At 38.0% G+C, this 20,986-nt stretch overlaps 1 protein-coding gene across 5 annotated transcripts in view; it reads left to right on the top strand.

The window, feature by feature from the left end:
* The window catches only part of LOC131030537 (glycine--tRNA ligase, chloroplastic/mitochondrial 2), a 305,534-nt gene that overhangs the window by 80,413 nt on the left and 204,135 nt on the right, over positions 1-20,986 (top strand). For all 5 annotated transcript variants that reach the window (XM_057961392.2, XM_057961391.2, XM_057961390.2 and 2 more), the window contains 2 exons: positions 19,146-19,226; positions 19,345-19,431. In XM_057961392.2, coding sequence (XP_057817375.2) covers positions 19,146-19,226; positions 19,345-19,431 — 168 coding nt within the window. The remainder of the gene's footprint in view (positions 1-19,145; positions 19,227-19,344; positions 19,432-20,986) is intronic.

Raw genomic sequence — 20,986 nt, 5'->3', positions numbered from 1 at the left:
TTTTTGCTTTTTTTGGGATCACAAATGGTTTCAAAATCAAGTCAAGAAGGTTCATCCAGAACAAATCAGATATGAAGATATGAAGTTGCTTTCGAAGGAAAATTTCTAGAATGCTAATTGAAGATCACAAGAAAAAGGCCCATGTTTGGAGCCTGGATCAAAAAATTCCTTATTCAAATGATGAAAAATGTGCCTATCCATGGAGGAATTTCCTGTCTCCATACCAAGTCCGCCTTGGGACATGAAAAATTTCCTCATCAACACATGAAGTCCGCTCCAGCATCATCAAAAGTTCCTTAGAAAGATCCTAAGTCTTCCCAAGGCATTGGAGAACTTCCCAAACCAACGATGAAGTCCGCCATGCTTGGTGAGGAAAATTCCTAATGGAACATGAACTCCGCCCTCCAAGATGGAAAATTTCCAAAGCAAGGTGAAGTTCTCATGGAAATTTTCCTATCCAAATGCTAAGTCAGCATTGTAAACCAAGAAATCTCCTTGGTCAAGTGTTCAATCAGCCTTGCAAATGAAGAAGATTCCTTGTCTAGCTATGAAGATTGCCTAAACAAGGGGGAAATTTCTTGATCTTCTATAAAGTCTGCCCCCCTTGGTGACAAAGTACCCCAACCACTAGCAAAGTCCACTGTGGGACATGAGAAAGGTCCTCAAGACCATAGAAACTCTGCCTAAGCTGTGAGGGAAATATTCCTCAAGTGCTAGCAAAGTCAGCCCACGGCATGGTAAAATTTCCAATTCATTATGAAGTCCGCCTAGGGAGATAAGAGTTTTCCTCGAAGTCATGTCAAGTCCGCCCTTGGTGGACAAAGGAAAGTTTGGCAAGGATTAAAGCAAGTAAAGCCAAGATAAAGTTCACCCAAGTTTTGGAAGAAAAACAATAAGGTGAATAAAGCAAAATAAAAGCTAAACATAAGAGGAATTCGCCCAGCTGAAAGAGAGAAGAGTTTGAAATTTTTTGGCCAAGTGTTGAAGGAAAGGAAAAAGGAATTAAAGCAAAAAGTTTGCCCAAGTATTGCAAAAGGAAATTTTTGCTAAGGTAATGGGAAATAAAGAAAAAAATGAAGTCAAGAGGAAATTCGCCTAGTCTTGGAAAAGTATTGCATTTAAAACAAAAAAACAGGATGGAATTCACTCAAGAAGAGGCTTCTAGAATAAAACAAGAAAAGAAAAGAAAATGCCCTTGAATTAAAACACACAAAAAAAAAGGCAAGACAAGGATCAAATTCCCTATAAACATAAGCTTTGGCAGTCCATTATTCACAAGTTGCTTCTCATACTTGAAAATTGGAGCCCTTGGAAGAATTCCTTTCAAATTTCTAGGCAGATTTCAAAGTGAACTGCAGGTGCAAAACAGTTTCTAAGGAGGACTTTCAGACATTTGAAGGCAAATTGGAAGGAAATTCCTCAAAGCAATTAAGGAATTTCTTCAAAATTCTCAGGTTGATAAGGGTTTTAGAGACAGATTTTCAGAGTTTCCAACTTCAAGATTACCTTCCTTAAGTCTGAATTCCTAATTTTCCAGACTTGCACAAGGATTTTTCCACCTCAAATTCTTCGAATTTCACCAAAGAACAATGTTGCTTTTTTTGCTTTTTACAATTTAAGGAAGAAATTTTTCATAAAATCAGACATCAATTTTTATTCCACAATTTCCCTAAGTCTGATTTTTATTCCTAATTCCACAATTTGACCTGAATTTTACAAATTTCAAAATTTTACTGGGTCTGATTTTATTTTTTCTGACTTGACTGAGTTTGATTTTCAGTCTGATCTCTGAAAATTCATATGAAAATCAGAATTAACCTTCATAATTCCTTCAAGTAAATATCGAACAGTTTTTCATTAACTTGGGGATTTTCCATATTTTTCAAGTGGTAGATGTCAACTCAAGGAAGGATTTCAAGAAACGTGTAGATGAGGTTTAATAACAAAGAACCAAAGTTGGAGTCCAAAATTGTGATGGAATGGAAGAGGGTTGGGGATACCAACCTTGGCAATGTGTACCTCGAAGAGTTCAAGAAAAGAAGGCAAAGGAAATTCCTTAATCCATAAATATACTTTGGAAAAGATGAAGATTGATGATGCCAAAATAGAAGAAACAATCAAATTAATCCAAGGCAAGGTCTTCGTTGTAGTCTCCGATGTGCTTGAGTAGGAAATAGTTCAAGACAAGGACATGAATGTGGAGAACTTGAAGGCCAAAGTTCAAAGCAACTTCTTCACTTCCGTAAATCCAATCTGGAAGCAACATTTTGGCAAGGCATCCTCATTTCTGTCCATTGAGGATGGCTTTCGAAAACTGATAAGATGGACCTGACGAAATACAAGGCTGACATTATGCCAAGGGTCCCAATGGAAGAGCTGGGCCCCATAGTGACTAGGTTCATTGAATTTGCTGCCAAAGGAAAGGATAAGGGATGCTCGCTTCTAGAAGAAAGCTGGATTTGGTGGTTTATTATTTCTCATTGGCCCACTTCGGATAACTATTGCAACAAACCCTAATTATGGCTTTGATGTTTTAATCTTGGCCGTTGTTTTGTAATGGGGTGTCTATATAAATGCTCCTCATTTGTAAAGAGATAGATTTCTAAGAAATTGTTGTAGTGATACTTCTTAAGTGCTAAGATATTATTCATTGTTCAATTATAGGTGAATTTTGTCCACTTTTGCATGTTAGCATGGTTTCTTGGCTCTCAATAGAATAGATTTCATTTTCAAGTTGATAGATTGAATGAAGGATTTGATAAAATTGCTTAATGTGGAATGGATGTGTTCATACTTTTGATAATTGGATGATTTCAATTATTGTGCAATGTTATCTTGAACTAGTAAATGAAAACTTAACTTCTATTGCTATATTCATTGTTCAAAATGTTGGTAAATATCAGTGATATGAAAATCTATTGAATTCCTTAGAAGATAGCCAGTTCTTGTGTAGTTGAATTTGGCGAAAGAAGAATTGGTTTTGAATTCCATATTTGCATTTTCCATCTCTAGAGTTCATAGGATTAGCTTAGGCTTAGAATTACCTTCTTAACCCTCATCTTTTGCCTTTTTTTTTCCAAGTCAAGTGGAAGTAGGATTGAAAAAAAGCTCATTGAAAAATTGTTCCAAAAAAAAGGAAGTCAGGAATCAACAAAATCTTTAGATTGATTCACTCAAACAATTATGTAAGTCCCCCTTGAGACTACTAGCATATCACGAGGAACCAATTGAGACTATCCGCATGAATCTGGAACCTTGGAGTCGTCTTTGTGATCACACAGTCCATCTGTTTAGCACATAGAAGATTTTGATGAGGACAAAATAGGATATCTCAGGGTATTTTATTCTGAGTTGTGTGTGCATAAAAAACACACCAACACAATCATATTTTTCTACCCTAGTTAGACAAAGATCAACACCTTTTCCAAGTATGTGAAGGAAATGAGCCCTCATGCTCATGTAAGTACGTTGTCATGACATTTCACAAAGCTTACATTTGATGGTGGTTGTTCCAACTATCCTCTTCACACGATCACAATACGTCCACAGTGGTACAAGCCTTGTTTTCCCCCACATGACATTCTAAATGGGAAAAATAAATAAATTAAGAAACAACGAATTTAATAAAAAATCACAAATTTAAAATTTAAAATAGACTTCTCTATTTGAAGTGTTCCTTTCCTGTAGAAAATTGGGGGAAATTTATGTGTAAAGGCTATTAAATTTCTAGTAAAGGCTATTTGTTGCTATGATTTGTTTGGAAATAGATGAGCAGTTGCTATTTATTTTGAAGTAACAATGATTTCAAAAAGAATTGCTATCATTTTAAGACAAAATTGTTTGGTGCTAAATGATTCAATAGTTGTGTGTTGCACCATTTTGTTTGTTAGAAATTAATTTACCCACATTTAAAATTGGTTAAGGAATTGCGTTTGCTCAAAACTTTGCAAAAGAACCTCACATTGTGTCAGGTTTGCTGAAGACTCTGCAAAATAACCTCATGCTGCGTCACGTCTTTAGAACCGTGCAAAACAACCTTGCATGATGTTTTCTTGTTTTTCTAATTTGTTTTTTCTTTTCATATGGAAAATCATCATAACATAGGGTTCTTTTGTTTTTTATATAAAAAATGAAGGAAATGTTGGCAGACATCTCTGCATGCGTTTTCAGTATAGGAAATGCATCTCAGTTCCCATGACATGTTCTAGGGGGTCAAAGACACATCTTCCTACAACATTGATATTCGCATCATGTAAGCTTCTTTATTGAGTGTCACACCAGGCTGTCATATTGATTTTTCTGTGGGACAAAGTTCAAGTTTTAGTGCCATCCAAGACAAGAAAACAAAGGAAGCTGTATTAAAGCTTCTTCCTCATCATATCTTATCAGTCTACAACACTTTGCCATCACTTTCCAAGCACAAATTTGACATATGCAGGTTAAAGAAGAGCATTTGGCACCATTATAGCATAGCCGAAAGGACACATCAGGATTTTTTGATAAATTTTACATTATTTTACACTAGTTTCCAGCAATTGCCTTCATATTGCAAGTGCTCTTCTTACTGCTACAGAAGCTTCACACTTTCCAAATCACTGCTAGAGCAATTGTACTTGCAAACTACTCTTTTTCTGATTGTTACAATGACGGTATCATTTCAAAATTCATTAATTTTCAGACTGTTGCAGCAACTTCATGCTCCAAAACATTATTTTCTGAGTTATGACAGTCAAGAGGGCAATTCAACATCATGGAGCTGTGTGAAGATATCATAGAACCAAAGATTCAGTCGCAAATGGCTCATTCCAGATGCAAGATATGGTGGTAGGGCTCATAGACATGATAGACTTGAAGATAGAAGATTGTCCTAGAGCTGGAAACAAGTTAGCTCTCAAATTGGTAGAAAGTGGACTCATACAAGTGACATCCTTTCCCGTTACTATTCAATCCTTAGACTTGCTTTTCCTATGATGTAAACACAAGAATTGTTTTTCTTCTGCTAACAAAGTTATATTGTCTAGATGTAGATTCCATCAAATTGGCCTTCAGTTTGTAGTCCTATGAAGGAATACAAGTTGTCAAGTTAGAAGATTACAAATGTCAATGGGCAAGCAATACTTAGAAATGTTAAGAAGAACTATATAAGAAGTGGCTACTCATACCAAACAGAAGATATGATCATTTGACAGAACTACAGTATCTCTTTTATATTGGTATTATAGTATATGAACATATGATTAATGTGGGCCTTCAGAATGCTTCCATCTGTTAGGTTTGCAATACTATTTGGTTCCTCATCCAATTGAGTAATACAAACCAAGCAATAAAAAATATATATAGAGAGAGATCATTCAATGAAAATTTTAATAGGTAGATGGTTATGTAGATCAACCCTGGTTAGGTAGCAAATATGCCACTTGTTGGGTTTACAAGAAAGAAAGTAATCCCGTCGAATCTGAATTGTACAGGATTTGCTTTGACTAAAGAGCCGACACTTGCAAACCTTAAAATGGTTTTTTATTCATGGCATCTATATTGATCTTCAATTTGCCCTTGACCACTAGATTGAGGTATGGCCATTGGAAAGAGTCTGAATTTCAGCTACATTATTTGAAGTTCTCTTGTAGAAGATTGAATGAAGAAGAGATACTATTGTATGAAGAAGAGATATTATTGAATGAAGATTGAATGAAGAAGAGATATTAAAATTAAAATTCTATTTGACACACTTCTTGAAATGTATCAAATGATCATGAGATCTAGCTCTTCTTATTTTTACACTTATAGTAGGATAACATTGATATAATAACCACCCTAGATTCTTTTTTTTTTTTTTGGCAATATGTAAGCTCAACATAAACATGCTAAACGGTGATACAATTGCAGTCATAAGTGCTGATATAGATAAACAGCATTTATACAAGCGCTGATACAAAATGTTCTGATGAAGATCACTCCAAAGAGTTGCCAAAACATGAGATAACCAAGATTATGAAATGCGCACAAGAATATACCTTGAATTTTTGAAATATAGATGATAGTGATTGCTGCAGGTCTGATATGATTGAAAGAGCTGTTGCAGGTCATAAGAGCTACGGAAAACCATCCAAAAACCCTCCAAGCCTGCATGGAATGCCTCCTGAAGCTGCCAAACATTTTCACACACACCCAGTGCCGCCAAACAGCATCATAATGACAAGAAATAGACAATTTGCAGGTCTGATATTGCATTCAATAGCCTACTGCAGCAAGAACTAGGTGCTGTACATTCCCTTTATGATCCAAACAACATCAAAATCCACTTTAAACTCCTGTATGCAGCTTCCATACCTTAAGGCACCACCAAACAGAAGTAAAAGTCCAGAAAAGATGGGCAATTCATGCCCAACACTTACTAGGTCTGTAGGTGGTACGACTTGTACTTGGGCTGTACTATCTAAGCATAAAACTGACCAAATCCCCTTCAAATCCTCGTGGCTAGGCTAAATAATTCTTTCTCTGTGAGTGGCTAGGTCAGAACATAGTTATCTTCACCCTTGGCATCCAAAGTCATCTAGAAACTTCCCATGTGCAGGCAAAATGTGCAGCTGTATAGCCCAATTTGGAAACACCTCAAAACCACTCTGAAACACTCCAAAAACTCTGAGATTAAATGCTAAAAACATACCCAAAAATCTGCAACTTAGAACACATAAAAATCTTCATGTCTGGAACTCCAAACTGGGAACTTCAATCTGCACTCTGGTGATTCTTGAAGGAAACCACACTGGTCTAGCTAAGGATTATCTTTCAAATCCAAAATTAGAAATTAAAGAGGGTTTTCGTTCTAAGTAGATTATGGAAGAACTTGCAGGTACAATCCAACAACATAACGGTACGAAATCTTCAACATGTGCAAAATGAGTCCCCTCAACCTCCTTTTATAGATTTGGAGGGAAAAGTCCAATTTGAAAACATAAAATAATTAATTTTCCCTCCAGAAAACCCTTTCAAATTATAAAATGACTTTTCATGTGCAAGTTCACCACCATTTCCACTAGGCATCTACTTTGAGGGGACATAAACAACTTTAATAAACTATATCACTTAAATATTTTATCATTAAATATTGAAAACTTAAGTATATATTTTAAATATTCCACCGGATTTGCGAAAAACACTGCTAAGGCTTCAGAATCCAATTTTGATGACGCCTTTATGAAATTGAGGTAGTGGGATGATGAATTGTGCCAACTTAGAGGCTTACTAAAAATAGATATTCTCTCCAAGAAGTTTGGAGAACATCTTAGGAGTTCGAAAATGCTTTTGAAAGTGTCATTGTGATCAATACTGCCAACAAAGCTCACTGCCGTAAATAGAAACCAAGAAAGACTGAATCCAGGCTCTCTAAGATTTCGGAACCCCCTTACCTTAACCAATTAGCCTACAGGAACTCAAGAAATAGGCTAACTATCACCAAACTAACTAGGCTTGTGAAGGAGACATTATAGTCCACCCTCCCTAGAATTGCTTGTACCCAAGCAATTGCAAAATTTAGATGCTGCAATATCTGCTAACTCTCCCAAGTAGCGTTCTCTAGAGGTAATTTCTTTTATTTCGCCAAATACTCTCTGATGGTTATCCATAGGTAGGTCAAAACATGGTTATCTTCACTCTTGGTATCCAAAGTCATCCAGAAACTTCCCACATGCAGGTAGGATGTGCAGCTGTATAGCCCAATTTAAAACCTCAAAACCACTTTGAAATACACCAAACTCAGATGAAATGCTAAAAACATACCCAAAAATCTGCAACTTAGAACACATCAAAAACCTTCATGGCTGGAAACATCAATCTGCACATTGGTGATTCTTGAATGAAACCACACTGTCTAGCTAGGGATTATTTTTCAAATCCAAAATTAGAAATCTAAAGAGGTTTTTTTGTCCTTTAAAGATTATGAAAGAAATCGTAGGTTCAATATGACAACATAATGGTATCAAATCTTCAACATATGCAAAATGAGCCCCTCAACCTCCTTTTATAGCTTTGGAGAAAAAAAAATTAATTTGAAAATTATAAAATAATTAATTTTCCCACCAAAAGACCCTTTTGAATTATAAAATGACTTTTCATGTGCAAGTCCCCCACCATTTCTGCTAGGTGTCCACTTTTGAGGGGACATACCTGTTATCCATTTTTCTATTTTATGCTAAAATGGGTTTATTTTTGTCATTTTTGCTAACTTTCCTAAGGGTCCTAAGTATGTATGTTTTGAGTCCTAAAATTTAAGGATTGTTTTCTCACGTCCTATAAACATGGAAGGAAGTTGCTATGGTTGGAAGAGATAAATAACAGTTTGGTTACATGAGGACATAATTAGGACAATTTGATGACTTGACCAGTTGGTTGAGTAGATCTAGGAGGAGGTTGAAGACTTCTTCAAATAGTTGAGAAAATTTAGGGGGCAGTTTTGACCACGTCCAAGGCCCTTCCCAAGCATCTAGGAGCTGATTAAAGAGCCTAATCGATAGGTTAAAAGTTGGGAAGGACTTTTCTTCATAAAAATGACTTTTTGGAGCTGATTCGAAGGCTAAAAAATAGCAACAAACAACTTGGACGCCCAATGTAATGTCCCTTTTTGTGAATTCTTAGGAATAAGGGACTATTAGCTTACACTTTAATCACAGATGACTTCTTCCTGAGTAATTAACTCAAAACCTTCATGAAAACCGAAACATATGATGGTAAATACAGTTGATATCTGAAGCAATGTATGATCTGCAACTATTACTGGGTTATGATGAATGTGATACTCAGAATTTGTAATATATGATCCTTATCAATCTGATAACATGCAATATCTTTGCTATGTCTGATTATGATATGATGATTAATTGTTGTGTCTAATTATTCTTTTGAAGTATGCAACTAATGGTGTTGTTCCTGGTTGTTGACTTCTAATCTGTGCAACCTGAATATGCCAAAGGCAGATGCTCGATTTGAGCAGATCCAAATATGAATACAAGTAAAAATAAAAAAAAACAATATCCTTTGCTTTCCAAAGGATTGGATGATCTTTATATATGGTGGAAGAGGATACTCCAAGAGTCACGTCTTTTGTCTCATGAGCAGATCGCATCCTCTCTTTGTCAATTGGTTTATCACATACATACTAATGATTATTGATACCTCTTAATTGATGCCATTATGATTAAGAATTTGTATACATTGCACTTTACACAATGATCATTAGTTAATTCTAATTGTGATTCATTAGTCTTATATCCTAAGCACCCTTATCAGTCTTTAATTCTGATTGCATCCTTTGCAAAGATATTTACGGTTCTTTGTTTCTTGCTCTATATAGAAATACTTAGTGAGGTTATGGTAGAAAGAGGCCTGTGCTAATAATGATTCATCGAAATTCCTTACATCATACCTCGATGACTATGAACAACTATAATTGGTGATGATATTATTTACATGGCTCAACACCATGATTGATAGTTTGACTAGTTGTTGCTGAAATCGCCGCCTATAATTTTCTTTTCTCCTATTAGTATTTCATTAATTATGACTCCAAGAACAAGAGTGTTACTGCCTGTAACTTAATAACAGTTCTGATCTGATCTGATGTCATCGATGATCATTGGATGATTGCACTTAATGCTTCAGACTTCGATTGATGGACTTTGCCTGTTAGACAAAGCAAAGTCTATTGTATGCTCCTTTAATGGTTACGTTCTTGTCGTCTTGCTCCCACTTTATGTTCTTGATTTGATATCTGGTCTTCATGGCTTGTAGATGCTCTCTGCCTTTCAGTCTGATCATATTCTGGCTGTGAGGGTGTTCGTCCTACACCCAATTGTGCACACAGAGGCACATATCCAATTCGCAAAGTATACTCCAAACCAAAGCTTCCCTCCTTATATAGTGAAATGCTAACACATTACACAAAGTCTGTAATGAATATTATAATTTTTAATTATTACTTCTATATATATATATATTTCTAATTTTATCATTAAATTGTATTTCAAAGTGGGGACATTACATCCAAGGAGGACTGTTCAAGCAAAATCAATGTAACACGTCCTTGTCATTTAATTCTCAGCATATGTCCCTTTGTTGTAGCAAGTTGTTGCAGCTATAAAGCTCAACATTAGGCTTCATTTTTAAGTTAGTACTTGCTGCTCTAGGCTTGTATTGTAACCTGAAACAAGTTCTTTCTCGCCTATTGTGTATTGTAACTCATATTCAGATATGTAGAGCTGTTGTAAGCACCTTTTTGATTAATAAAGCAAGGGTTTAATTTCTCTAAACTGTATTTTGTGTGCAACATGGATGAATCATGTTTTTCTAGTGATTCATATGTCAATCCTTTAATATGTCTTTCTTTCTGCAATACCTTTATGTAAAAATAGCATGTTTTATATAGGCTATAGTTTGTGTTATGGCTTTCTGTTGTGCGTTGCACATGCTCCCTGTCGCCGATAGGGTCCCCCTTCCTGTTTATTTGAGCCTTTCGTCCTCGCCCTGTTGAGTTTCGCGCAGAGTGTCTCGCGTCTTTTCGAGCGAGTCCGTGACTGGTCCGTGAAGTGATGATGTCAAAGAAAAGAGCCAATGAATCCATCAGGCTAGTCTAGCCCTCGGGCACGAATGCCAAGAGTTTGTTCAAATTTTGAAAATCGCCTTGGATAGGTGTAAGGTGATAGAAATTGGCGAAGCCCGCCAAGAAAGAGCAATGTTTCTAAAGGTCGCACGAGGACCCAAAGTCGTCGTTTTTCGCGCTAGAGCTATGAAGTAGATTGCATAAGGTTTGTCTCCGCAATGTTTGTGGGATTTGAGTAAAGGATGATTTTTGCCTGTAGGTGAAGGAGCGAATTTCCTGGCCAAAATGCCGAGGCTGCGAAACTTGCCCAAATGCCTTAGAATTCCGAAGCCTCCAAAATCCAAATTTGTAGAATCTGGTGAAAACTGGCCTAAAGTCCGAAATTTCACTAAAGTCCCCAAAATTGCCTTATGGGCCAATTTCGGACCCAGAGACCAAAATGTTAAAATTTCACAAGGTTGAAAAATTGCTAAAATCGCCCAAGGGGCCGAATTTCGGACCCTGGGGTGAAAATTTCAAAATTCGAAGTTCCCTACATGGTCCGAAAATAATGTGAAATGTTGCAAAAAGACCCTTTAGGTCCAAATTTCACTTAAAATGCCCAATTTCGGACCCTGGGGCAAAAACTGGAAAATGTTTAAATGTTGCAAAGAGACCCTTTAGGTCCGAATTTCACTTAAAATGCCCAATCTCGGACCTTGGGGCAAAAATTGGAAAATGTTTAAATGTTGCAAAAAGACCTTTTAGGTCCGAATTTCACTTAAATGCCCAATTTCGGACCCTGGGGCAAAAAAATTGAAAAAGTAAAATGTTGCAAAAAGACCCCAATGGTCCGAAATCCACTTAAGTTCCCAATTTCGGACCCTGGAGCCGAAATTCAAAATGATAAAGTTGCAAAAACATCCAAAAACTCTGAAATTTGCGAAAAAGGGCTAAAGGTCCGAAATTTACCTTGGGTTTGCAAAATCATACTAAAGGTCCGAAAACTTTTCCAGGTTGCAAAACGCTAAATCTCCAAAATCGCAAGGACGCTTAATGCCCGGAAAATCTCCAAAATCGCAGAAGGCGTTGAAGCTCTGAAATTCGAAAAGGAGAAAACTTGCGAACATGAGCCTAGGGTCCGAAGTTTTTGAAAATTGCAAAAGGTGTTAAATGCTCTGAAATATCTCCAGTTCACAAAAACCCCAAGCGCTCCGAAATTCGCCAGAAGCGTTAAAAATCTCGAAATCCCAAAGGGCGTAAATGTTCTGAAGTCATTTGAAAATCGCAGAAAGAGGCGCTTATATGGTCCAAAGTCCGCCCTTAGGGTTAGATAAAACAAAGTTTAAAGTTTTGGAGGGGCCTCCATATTCGCCAAAGGGTCCGAAGTTGAAAGGTAAAATGTGTTTGAAATTCTAAGGTCCTCTACTTCTCCGAAAATCGCTACGCACAGGCCCAGATATAGAAATTCAAAATTGATAAACCCCCTCCATGCTGCTGCATTTCATGTAAAGAGAGATCACGTCCAATTTTGAAAGGGAAAGAAAGCTAATTTCGCGCGATTCATATTCAAGGTAAAACGCTGCATAAACTATTCCAAATCATTCAAGTTCAGATTGCCAATTACCCAAGGTAAAAAAACCGTTTAAAATGATAAGTTCTTTTCCATCCAACAGTTGCGAAAATTTGAATTAAGGAGATAACCGTTGGTATTCAAAAAAAAAATTTGCAGAATTGTCCATTCGTCTTCACGCAGCAAAGTCAGGCAATTTCTCGCCATCCACTCTCATCAGGTAAGTACGCTTTGTCTCTTGTGATCATCTGAAATGCTTATAAATCAAACAGACATATGTGCAAAATCTGATTAAAATGCTTAAATTTTCGAAATCTGCATCTCTTTCGCTTGTAAAACGTTGTTCAAAGTAGTCAAAATTTAGAATTCACTCCTAAGGTTTAACCAGAAATTGCATTTTCAAACTTAGGAAAAACTTTTCGAGCTTTGTCCCTGTTGAAATTAATCCAAAATGCTTAAGTATAAATTCGCGATCAAAAGCTTCATGAATCCTTTGGTTTAAAATCAATCAAGCTTTTAGCTAGAAGTGTCGCTCCATGCCCAATCTCAATTTTGAATTAATCCTTGAATGCTAGAGTATTCCCTATCTAACCCGCCTTACTTCTTTTGTATCACCTCGTAATCCGCATTCGGATGTGCAGGATAAATGCCTAAATTGGCAGTAGAATCATCAAAGACGCCCGCTGCAGCCGAGACATCGCGAGCATCCAAATCAGATATCCCACGAAAAGTTGAAAGGATGAAGTATCAATATCAAAGAGGAGGATTGAGGGAGTCAAAAGTGTAGAGCGTCTGGGACAATGTCGGTGATACCGACCTTGGCCATATTGACATTTAGGACTTCAGGAATCGGGTCTTCTCCCCTAACACATATGGCAAGCCTAGACAGATGGTGGAAAGTGGCATCGCCCAAGCGGTAGGATTTCCTCTAGCAGTGCAAAATTATGAATTAGTGGTAGAGGCCGCTCGGCACTATCAGCCAAATTCCAGACTGGTGCTCCTTGAGAACATGACCATCGCCAACTTCACTCCTGAGGCCATCGGCGACGCATTCGACATTCTCTTCCCAAACAATCCCACAGCCACAACCATAGATGAAGCACAAGGGGCATATGATATGAATCCGGCCCGATGCAAAGCATTGATCAACGAAGAGTGGTACAAGGAGAGAAGGCTTCCAAGTGCCAGAATTGTGAAAAAGACCCCCAGAAGTGATTTTCATAATGAGCATGGGGATATGGTCACATTACTCAGCCGAGTTATGGGACTCCCTAAATCCAACTACTGTGAAGAGTGGATGTTCTATTTCACAGAGCAAGTCTTTGCTGGGAAGTCTAAATTCAACTAGGCCCAGATCATAAGCGCCAACATCCACACCCAGCTGATAGAGCTTGAAACGAAGAAATACTTCACCATGACCTCTTACTTGGTCTATATGTTCGCCAAGAACAAGCCGCTGCCAGGTTTGATAATGAAAGGTGAAATCGGGAATGGGCCTGGTCAGGTAAAGGTCTATGATTGTTACCCGCAGCTGCACTACCAAGATATTGCCCAGAGGGAAAAGAGCAGCCCAGCTTATGCAGTTGGCCAATATGAGCGCGTCAATGACGCCTTCACAATGCACCTGGTCAGGCTAATGCAGGGAGGATTACACATAAGGCTCTGAGAGCAAGCTACTATTCTGGTACAGAGGTATGGAGCCTGGTTCATTCAGTTCCCAAGGTTCTCCTATATCCGAATAGCGGGCTTTGATGGTGCCCCTCTCCGACTTCCACGGTACCCAACCGACAAAATAATTCTTATGGAGGTCGCAAGGCAGTCACGTCCAACCGACATCTTACTCAAAGAAAGCAACCAGGTTGGATTCACGTTCCCCATGATCATAGGCAACCATGATGTCCACCTGAAGACCCCTACCCTAGCAGAGGAATCCCTTGCAGAGCTGGCCTCTTATGGTCTATAGGACCATTTTCCGAGAAAATATTTCGATCATGATAATCTGGCGAAGAGAGCCTATGGCAGGCGGTGCAGGGCAAAGGAATCAGTTGAAGACTATTGGAAGAATTGCTTTGATGACTACGAGGTCCGGAGGCGAGAATATTCTAGACTGAGTGTGCAGCAAATGCGACTCTTTGAATACCGTCGGGTCCCAGATCAGCTCACAGATTCAGGGAATTGCCTCCAGGTCCGAGAATTTGAAGCAGTAAGGCATCTCTTGCCAGGCGTTGATTGGTCCCAGGACCCAATCACTGATTTCGAGGCAGTCATGGCAGCCCTAGCAAGGTACGCAAATCAATGGTTACATTAGCAGATTGAGAGGCTAATACACGAAGGAGTCCAATTCACCTACCACCTAATGGGTAGCCTTGATTCTCAGTCCTCTGAAGATGAGGGAACATCCAGTCCACCCAGGGAAGAAATTGAGAAACCTGAGAAGAGAAAGAAAGCTAAGGCTTGCAGAGGGACTCAGATGTCCAAAAGAACAAGAAGGGAGAAGATTCCTATAAGGAGACCAGAGGTCACGTCATCGTCAAAGGACTCCAGTTCGTCCGACGATGTAGTGGAATTAGATTATATACCTGCTCCGCCTTCTCAAAGTGACATTGATGCGTTTGGAACTGATGATCCTCTCGCGCCTGACATGCTAGAAGCTGAGCTAAGAGCCCTTGAATCGACCGAACTGGGCAACCAAATAGAGGAAGGAGAGATTCCATCCACTCGGGGGGTCAAAGTGCATGAACCCACTCAACAGAGCTGCCATGAGTTGCTGCTCCACAATACAGCCAAAGATGACTCTATCGTCGAAGGAGAGCAAAGGATAGATGAGACTCATGAGCTCGAAAGGACTGAAGAACAACCATCACATGAAGATGCCAGACAATTGTTCAGTGAAATAGGAGAAAGTTCACCTGCAAGCAAAGAACTTCGCACCTCTTCCACTCCTCCGGTAGCAGAGTAGCTGCGAATCTGTGATGAGTCGGCTGAAAACGTCAAAGAACAGAATGCAGACTTAACCTTCTTATCAGCCTAGACAGTGCCTCAAGAATGGTTGATTGGCAGAGCCCAGCGCAAGGCCCCCACCAAACCACCTATTGATCTAGAGGATATCTTCTCGCGCATGGACCAAGCAAAAGCTAAGGGGAAGAAAAAGCCCAAGGCATATTCTAGAGTGACCAAAGACGAGCAAAGGAACCGCACTCTTCACATTGCCACCCCGCCTGTAGACAAGCTAGCAGATCAGATTATATTGGTAGATTATAGCATCACAACTGTCCCCATTGGACGAGCCACTAAGGAGCAACAAAAAGAAGAATTCAAGGATTCAGTGCAGAATATACTCAGGCAGCTTGAAGAGATAACAGCTGAAAAGGACATGTATCGGGCTCGTGCTGAGCAAGCCGAGGGATACATCGATCAGCTCCTGAGGCCACTACACAATGCCTTCGAATCCCATATTCCCCTGACGACATTGGCACAAAGGACCACAACAGAATTTGAAGGAGTACGGGACACCGCAAGGGCCATCAGGGAATGGATACAAGACATCAAGAAAAGGGGAGAGTGAATCCATAAGGAAGTAAAAGAGATGGCCTGCCATCGAGAACTCACTCTAGTCAAGTTATTAGAGGTAAAGAGGGAATCCGTCCACATGCACGAAGTGGCTGCCACTACCCTTCCCCTCATGAGAGCTCTTTTCTGGACACGCGCAGATTCCTACATTGTCCGCCATCCTAGATCCTCATAGCATCAGTACTCTTAAGGAATGGTACTGGACTATCACCATGAAAAACGACACCAGAGAAATTATTGACAAAGAGAATGACGCATGTGAGGTGAGGTGATTCTGGGAAACATGCAAGAACTAGGTAAGACAATCCTTCGATCAATGGTTTTGGGATGGATAAACGACTTGTCCGATGATGCAATCCAGCCGTACTGGGAAGAAAGATTTGGAACGGATAGGATTACCTATTCCGCTAAGGACTTGAGTTTTGCTGGTCAGTTCCATTCAGACATATTATGCTTTGAGCGTAATCGCTCCAGCTGGAAGGACGGTTTAAAGCACGTAGACCAGTATCTTGAAGGCATGCAATACAAAATTCGCCATCCTCCCATGCCTCCATTCAGTCTGCTTTTCAAATTATGCATTAGGTTCCAGGAATATGTTCGTGAGGAATGGGTAGCAGGTCGTGATCTATGGCGGGAATATTTGCATGGCGAAGATCAATTTCTAGAAAAGGAGTGTGAGACTGAAATAGAGAAAGTGATTTCTCAAAAGTGCCTTTTTCTCTCTAAATCTTAAAAGTGCACTTTTGCACTAGAAAGGTGACATTTGACTTTTGGTCAACAAAATGTAATACTTTATTAATGCACCTTTTTGGATTATTTTTTTGAATTGTTGGAATTACCTTTTTAGGTAGTTATTGCTCCTTCGGGGGTGGTTGTTGATATTTGCATCCCATTTATGGGTATGGGCAGCCATGCTTTATGGATGAATCTGGGCCACTTGTTTAGATTAAATCTAGGCCATTCATCCTTTTTTGAAGTCTATTTAAGGGATTGGTTTTCCCTCGTTTTGTAAGAAGTTCTTGGATTGTTGCAAAAGCTTTAGCGAAATTTTACAGGAATTAATGCAAAGATTAAGACTGTTTTCAAGTTTCCTTGTGAGTGCATGGTCTCCTTTTTCACTTAATTTATAAATCTTTCAGTTATGTTTATTTCTTTTACATAGCATTTTCGAGCAAACATCTGATAGAATCCTCGCAGTCCACACCATTGGAGAACGACTGATTGCCTTTCTCTTTGCATGGTTAATCTGGACCTTTCATGCTTAGTTCGGTTATTGAATACTCATATGAATGTAAAAGTTTTGATGTTGTATGTGATAACATGAAAAATCTTATTTTCCTTCGAAGATTGCACTAGATTTATGCAAACACTGTGCTTGAGTAGCTGGTAATGCTTAGTCTTGTTATCTGGAGGCTTCTGTCTGTTTAATTGAATATGCTATATTAGTTAAAATTTACATTTCATGTATCTCTCTCTCCCTATCCTTCCCTCCTTTTTCCCCTTTTTTATCCAAAAAATCTGCAGTCCCATCAAAATAGTATCAACTCAACCGAAATCATTTGACAAGAAAGATTATAAAAGTTTCAGGGAACTTATCTAAAAATTACCCATTCAACGTAAGTCCCCCTTGTGTTTCCAGCAAAAAACACATCAAACTACTGAGAAATCCCGCAATCAAGACCTGACAAACGAAACCTTGAGGTTATCCCCTTTGATCAAAACGCAGAAAATAGCATTAGGGATTTCCTTATCTCAAGAGAGGATAGGATACTCAGCTGGATATTCTATTCTGTGTTGGCTGTATGGAGTTTGCAGCAATGCGATTTCAAACACATCAACACTTTTATCATTCCTTAGTTGTGAAAATTCTCTCTTTTCCTTCTGTTAAGTCTAAAATATTAAACTTACTATGAAACAATGATGTATAAACATGTGAAGCTTGAGTTGTGTGAGAGAAATCTTGTTTTTGAGGCAGATTGTGTGTTAAAATAGAATGCATATGTCTGAAAACTAATTTGGTTGCATCACCACTAGTTGTAGGTTTCATTTTATGCAATTTCTCCTACCTTTTCCTAGCAAGCAAGTAGTTTAGGTGATAGTTCCAAAAAGAACCAGCTTTCTTTGGAGATTCACTCCAAGTTTTAGGCAACCCACGGGCCTAGGAGTGTTTCCATGTTTCAATAGATTGCTGAACTCCAAGTTTAGCAGGGTGCAAATCTCATTGATAACAATCACCTAAGTAAATTTTTTTGCATTAAACATTAGAAACTTAAGTGTATATTCTAGAAGTTACACCCGATTTCCAGAAAATACTGCCAAGACTTTGGAATCCATTTTTGATGATGCTATGATAAAATTGTAGTGGGATGATGACTGGTGCCATCTTGGAGACTTACTAAAAATAGATGTTCTCTCCAAGAAGTTTGGGGAACACCCCAAACGTTTGAAAACACTTCTGAAAGCGTCATTGCAATCCATTTTGACATTTGAGCTCATTGCCATAAATAAAATCCTAGAGAGATTGAACCTATGCTCCCCAATTTCTTTGGAGTCCTTTTATCATAACCAATTAGCCTATAGGAATTCAGGAAGCAGGCTAGTTGCCACCAAATTGACTAGGCACTAGGCCTCGGAAGGGGACATTACCTTTTGGAGAAACACTGATTGTTTAGTAAGAGAATGCTAATGTATTAAGAGGCAACAAACTTAAGCCTAAATACAAGTGCGAGAAGAAATGTTATTTAGTGAATGAAAGATAGAAAGATGGAGTGGGAGAAATGATATTAATATTCACAAATAACCAAAACAGGTCAATGGGACCTGGAAAGTACAATAAATTAGAAAAAAATACTAGGATTAAGTTTAAAGTACAAAAGAATGGCGAACAAAGCAAGAGGGGATAAACTTAAAATGTTAAACCCTGAGCTATAAGACATGGTACAAGAACGAACTATGCTACTTTTAAGACTGCATTTTGTTTTTCGTGTATGGTTTGGCAAGTGATTATGTATTCTGCAATCCATAGTTGTAACAGAAGCTCAAAAAATAAGCTGGTGCATAGTTTTTGGTATTAAGAAGAGTAGTGAATTCTAATATAACATGTAAATTTGAAAGCATTAAGTACACATCTCTGATAGAAGATGATTTGTCCCAATATGGGACGATTCTTCAATGAGTTGAATTACATATGTTTTAAATGAATGCAATTCAGTATATGTAACTGTGGATGGATATGCTCTATGATCATGCCATTGTACGCTAGCTGCCTTATTCTCTCATGATCTGTTACACGCTATTTCTCTCTTCGACATCTATATATGATATTGTTTGGTTGAAATGATGACTCTTTTGATGGTGGGTTTATTATGTAATGTGCAAGTATTGTGCTTGATAATGAAAGTGTTGGTTTCTGCTGGGTCATAATTGTAGATAAAGGGTAAACAAACCTTTGTTCTTGAAGTAGGAACAGAGGAGCTACCATCACAGGATGTAACTGAAGCAATTGAACAGGTATATATACAGATTATTTCTCAAGCTTGATTTACAGTAGAACTCATTTATATTTGATGGGCCATTTAGATTATGCTACTGTATATTTTTTCTCCACACATTTACTCCTGTAGTGCAGCTACAAAGGGCAATCACAATTTTGTTGGAGAAACGAAGGCTACATCATGGAGATGTTTCAGTGTCAGGAACACCTCGTCGTTTAGTGGTACATCCATTAGATCTTTATCCTAATTAATCTTTTTAACTTTTATTTCATTACTTTGATGTGTACAATTCTCTTCATCTGCAATATAGTAGAAGATTTAGATATGTCACTTTTTAATCATTCAAAATTCTTTTATTTTCATTTGTCTGGGTAGAGATAGTCGCCTATATATTTCTGGTTTGCTTCGATTTCAATTGATGTTTATACTTTCATGATTTAGAAACAAACATTTTCATTTGTTTAGTGTTTAATCTGAAGGGATGAGTATTTGGTTAAAGTGTTTCACAGGTTTAGTTGTTCAAAAACATAAAATACAATACTGGGATAATATAGAGAAAAACATATTTCAAAATTTTCTTGAAGTATTATTATATTTTCAAAAATATTTTTGAAAGATACATTAGAGTACTAAATAATTTTTCATCTCTCACATTTTTGATAGCCAAAGTTGATTCCATCTGTTACTGAAGATCAAATCTGGAACGACAACCTATGACAGCAGTAAACTTTAAGCTATATCTTACGCATAATTCAACATCTAAGTAACTAAGCAGACAGTTCTAATTGGTCGCTTTATTTTGGACAACAACATACCAGAGTTTGGTTGACATGCCAAAAATAATACTCAGACTATTTGCTAGTCCAATCAATACATAATTGACTCTGAAGTGGACTTTAGCACATTTAATTAATCAATTCTAGAAAATACAAAGTACCTCCTTAACATAAGACTCTAATATGTAACCAGGAACATTCATATGTCCAGTAGCAGATGCAACTGAGAAAGAGAAAGATCATAAGATTTAGAAGAATGTAATAGAAACGTTAAATCCTCATTATTAAAAATGGAGGATCTTGATGGAAAACAGACAGATTTCAGAATTGATATCAGCAGAACTTAGAGAAAGACTTACAGTGTGATCAATACATAATCCTTGGACTCTATATCTGCGGATTAATCTCTCACCTCCTTAGTAACTTGAGAGGATGCATGATTGTGGACAAGGCAAATATAATTGAGAATTTCCTACAGGGGTAGTTGATGATTAATGAGGTACTCATAGTACAATTGATTAAAGATCATATTGTGCTTAAACTGAATGGAACCCACAATTCTTGATAAACACATGTCTGCTAGGTATGTAAATGGATTGAAGTTTTCAATTCAGGATGAATTAAGCATGCATCGGATCGACAGTATGGAAGAGGCCTATCAGCTGGCTCTAAAGGCAGAAGAAAAGCAAAACAGACAGTATTTTCAGAGGAATAGAGGAGGAAGAAGGGGTACTTCATCTTCTTCACTTGGCGGTTCAAGTTATGGTAGGGGAGATTCATCCCAAGGAGTAGAGAAGCAAGATGATACCCGCCCAAAGTCCTCTAATCTACAACGAGGATGAGGGTTTCAAAGAGGAAGAAGTAATGGTGGTGGTAGAGGATGGGAAAGTCAAAGAAGACCATTCACTTGTTTTAGGTGTGGGGAAGAAGGCCATAGAGCATTTGAGTGCTCAAATTTTAACATGCAAGATAGAAATCAAGGAGGACCGTCCAGGGTGAT

Source organism: Cryptomeria japonica, chromosome 6 (genome assembly GCF_030272615.1).
Source record: "Cryptomeria japonica chromosome 6, Sugi_1.0, whole genome shotgun sequence".
NCBI lineage: Eukaryota > Viridiplantae > Streptophyta > Pinopsida > Cupressales > Cupressaceae > Cryptomeria > Cryptomeria japonica.
This window is presented reverse-complemented; position numbering and strand designations above follow the sequence as displayed.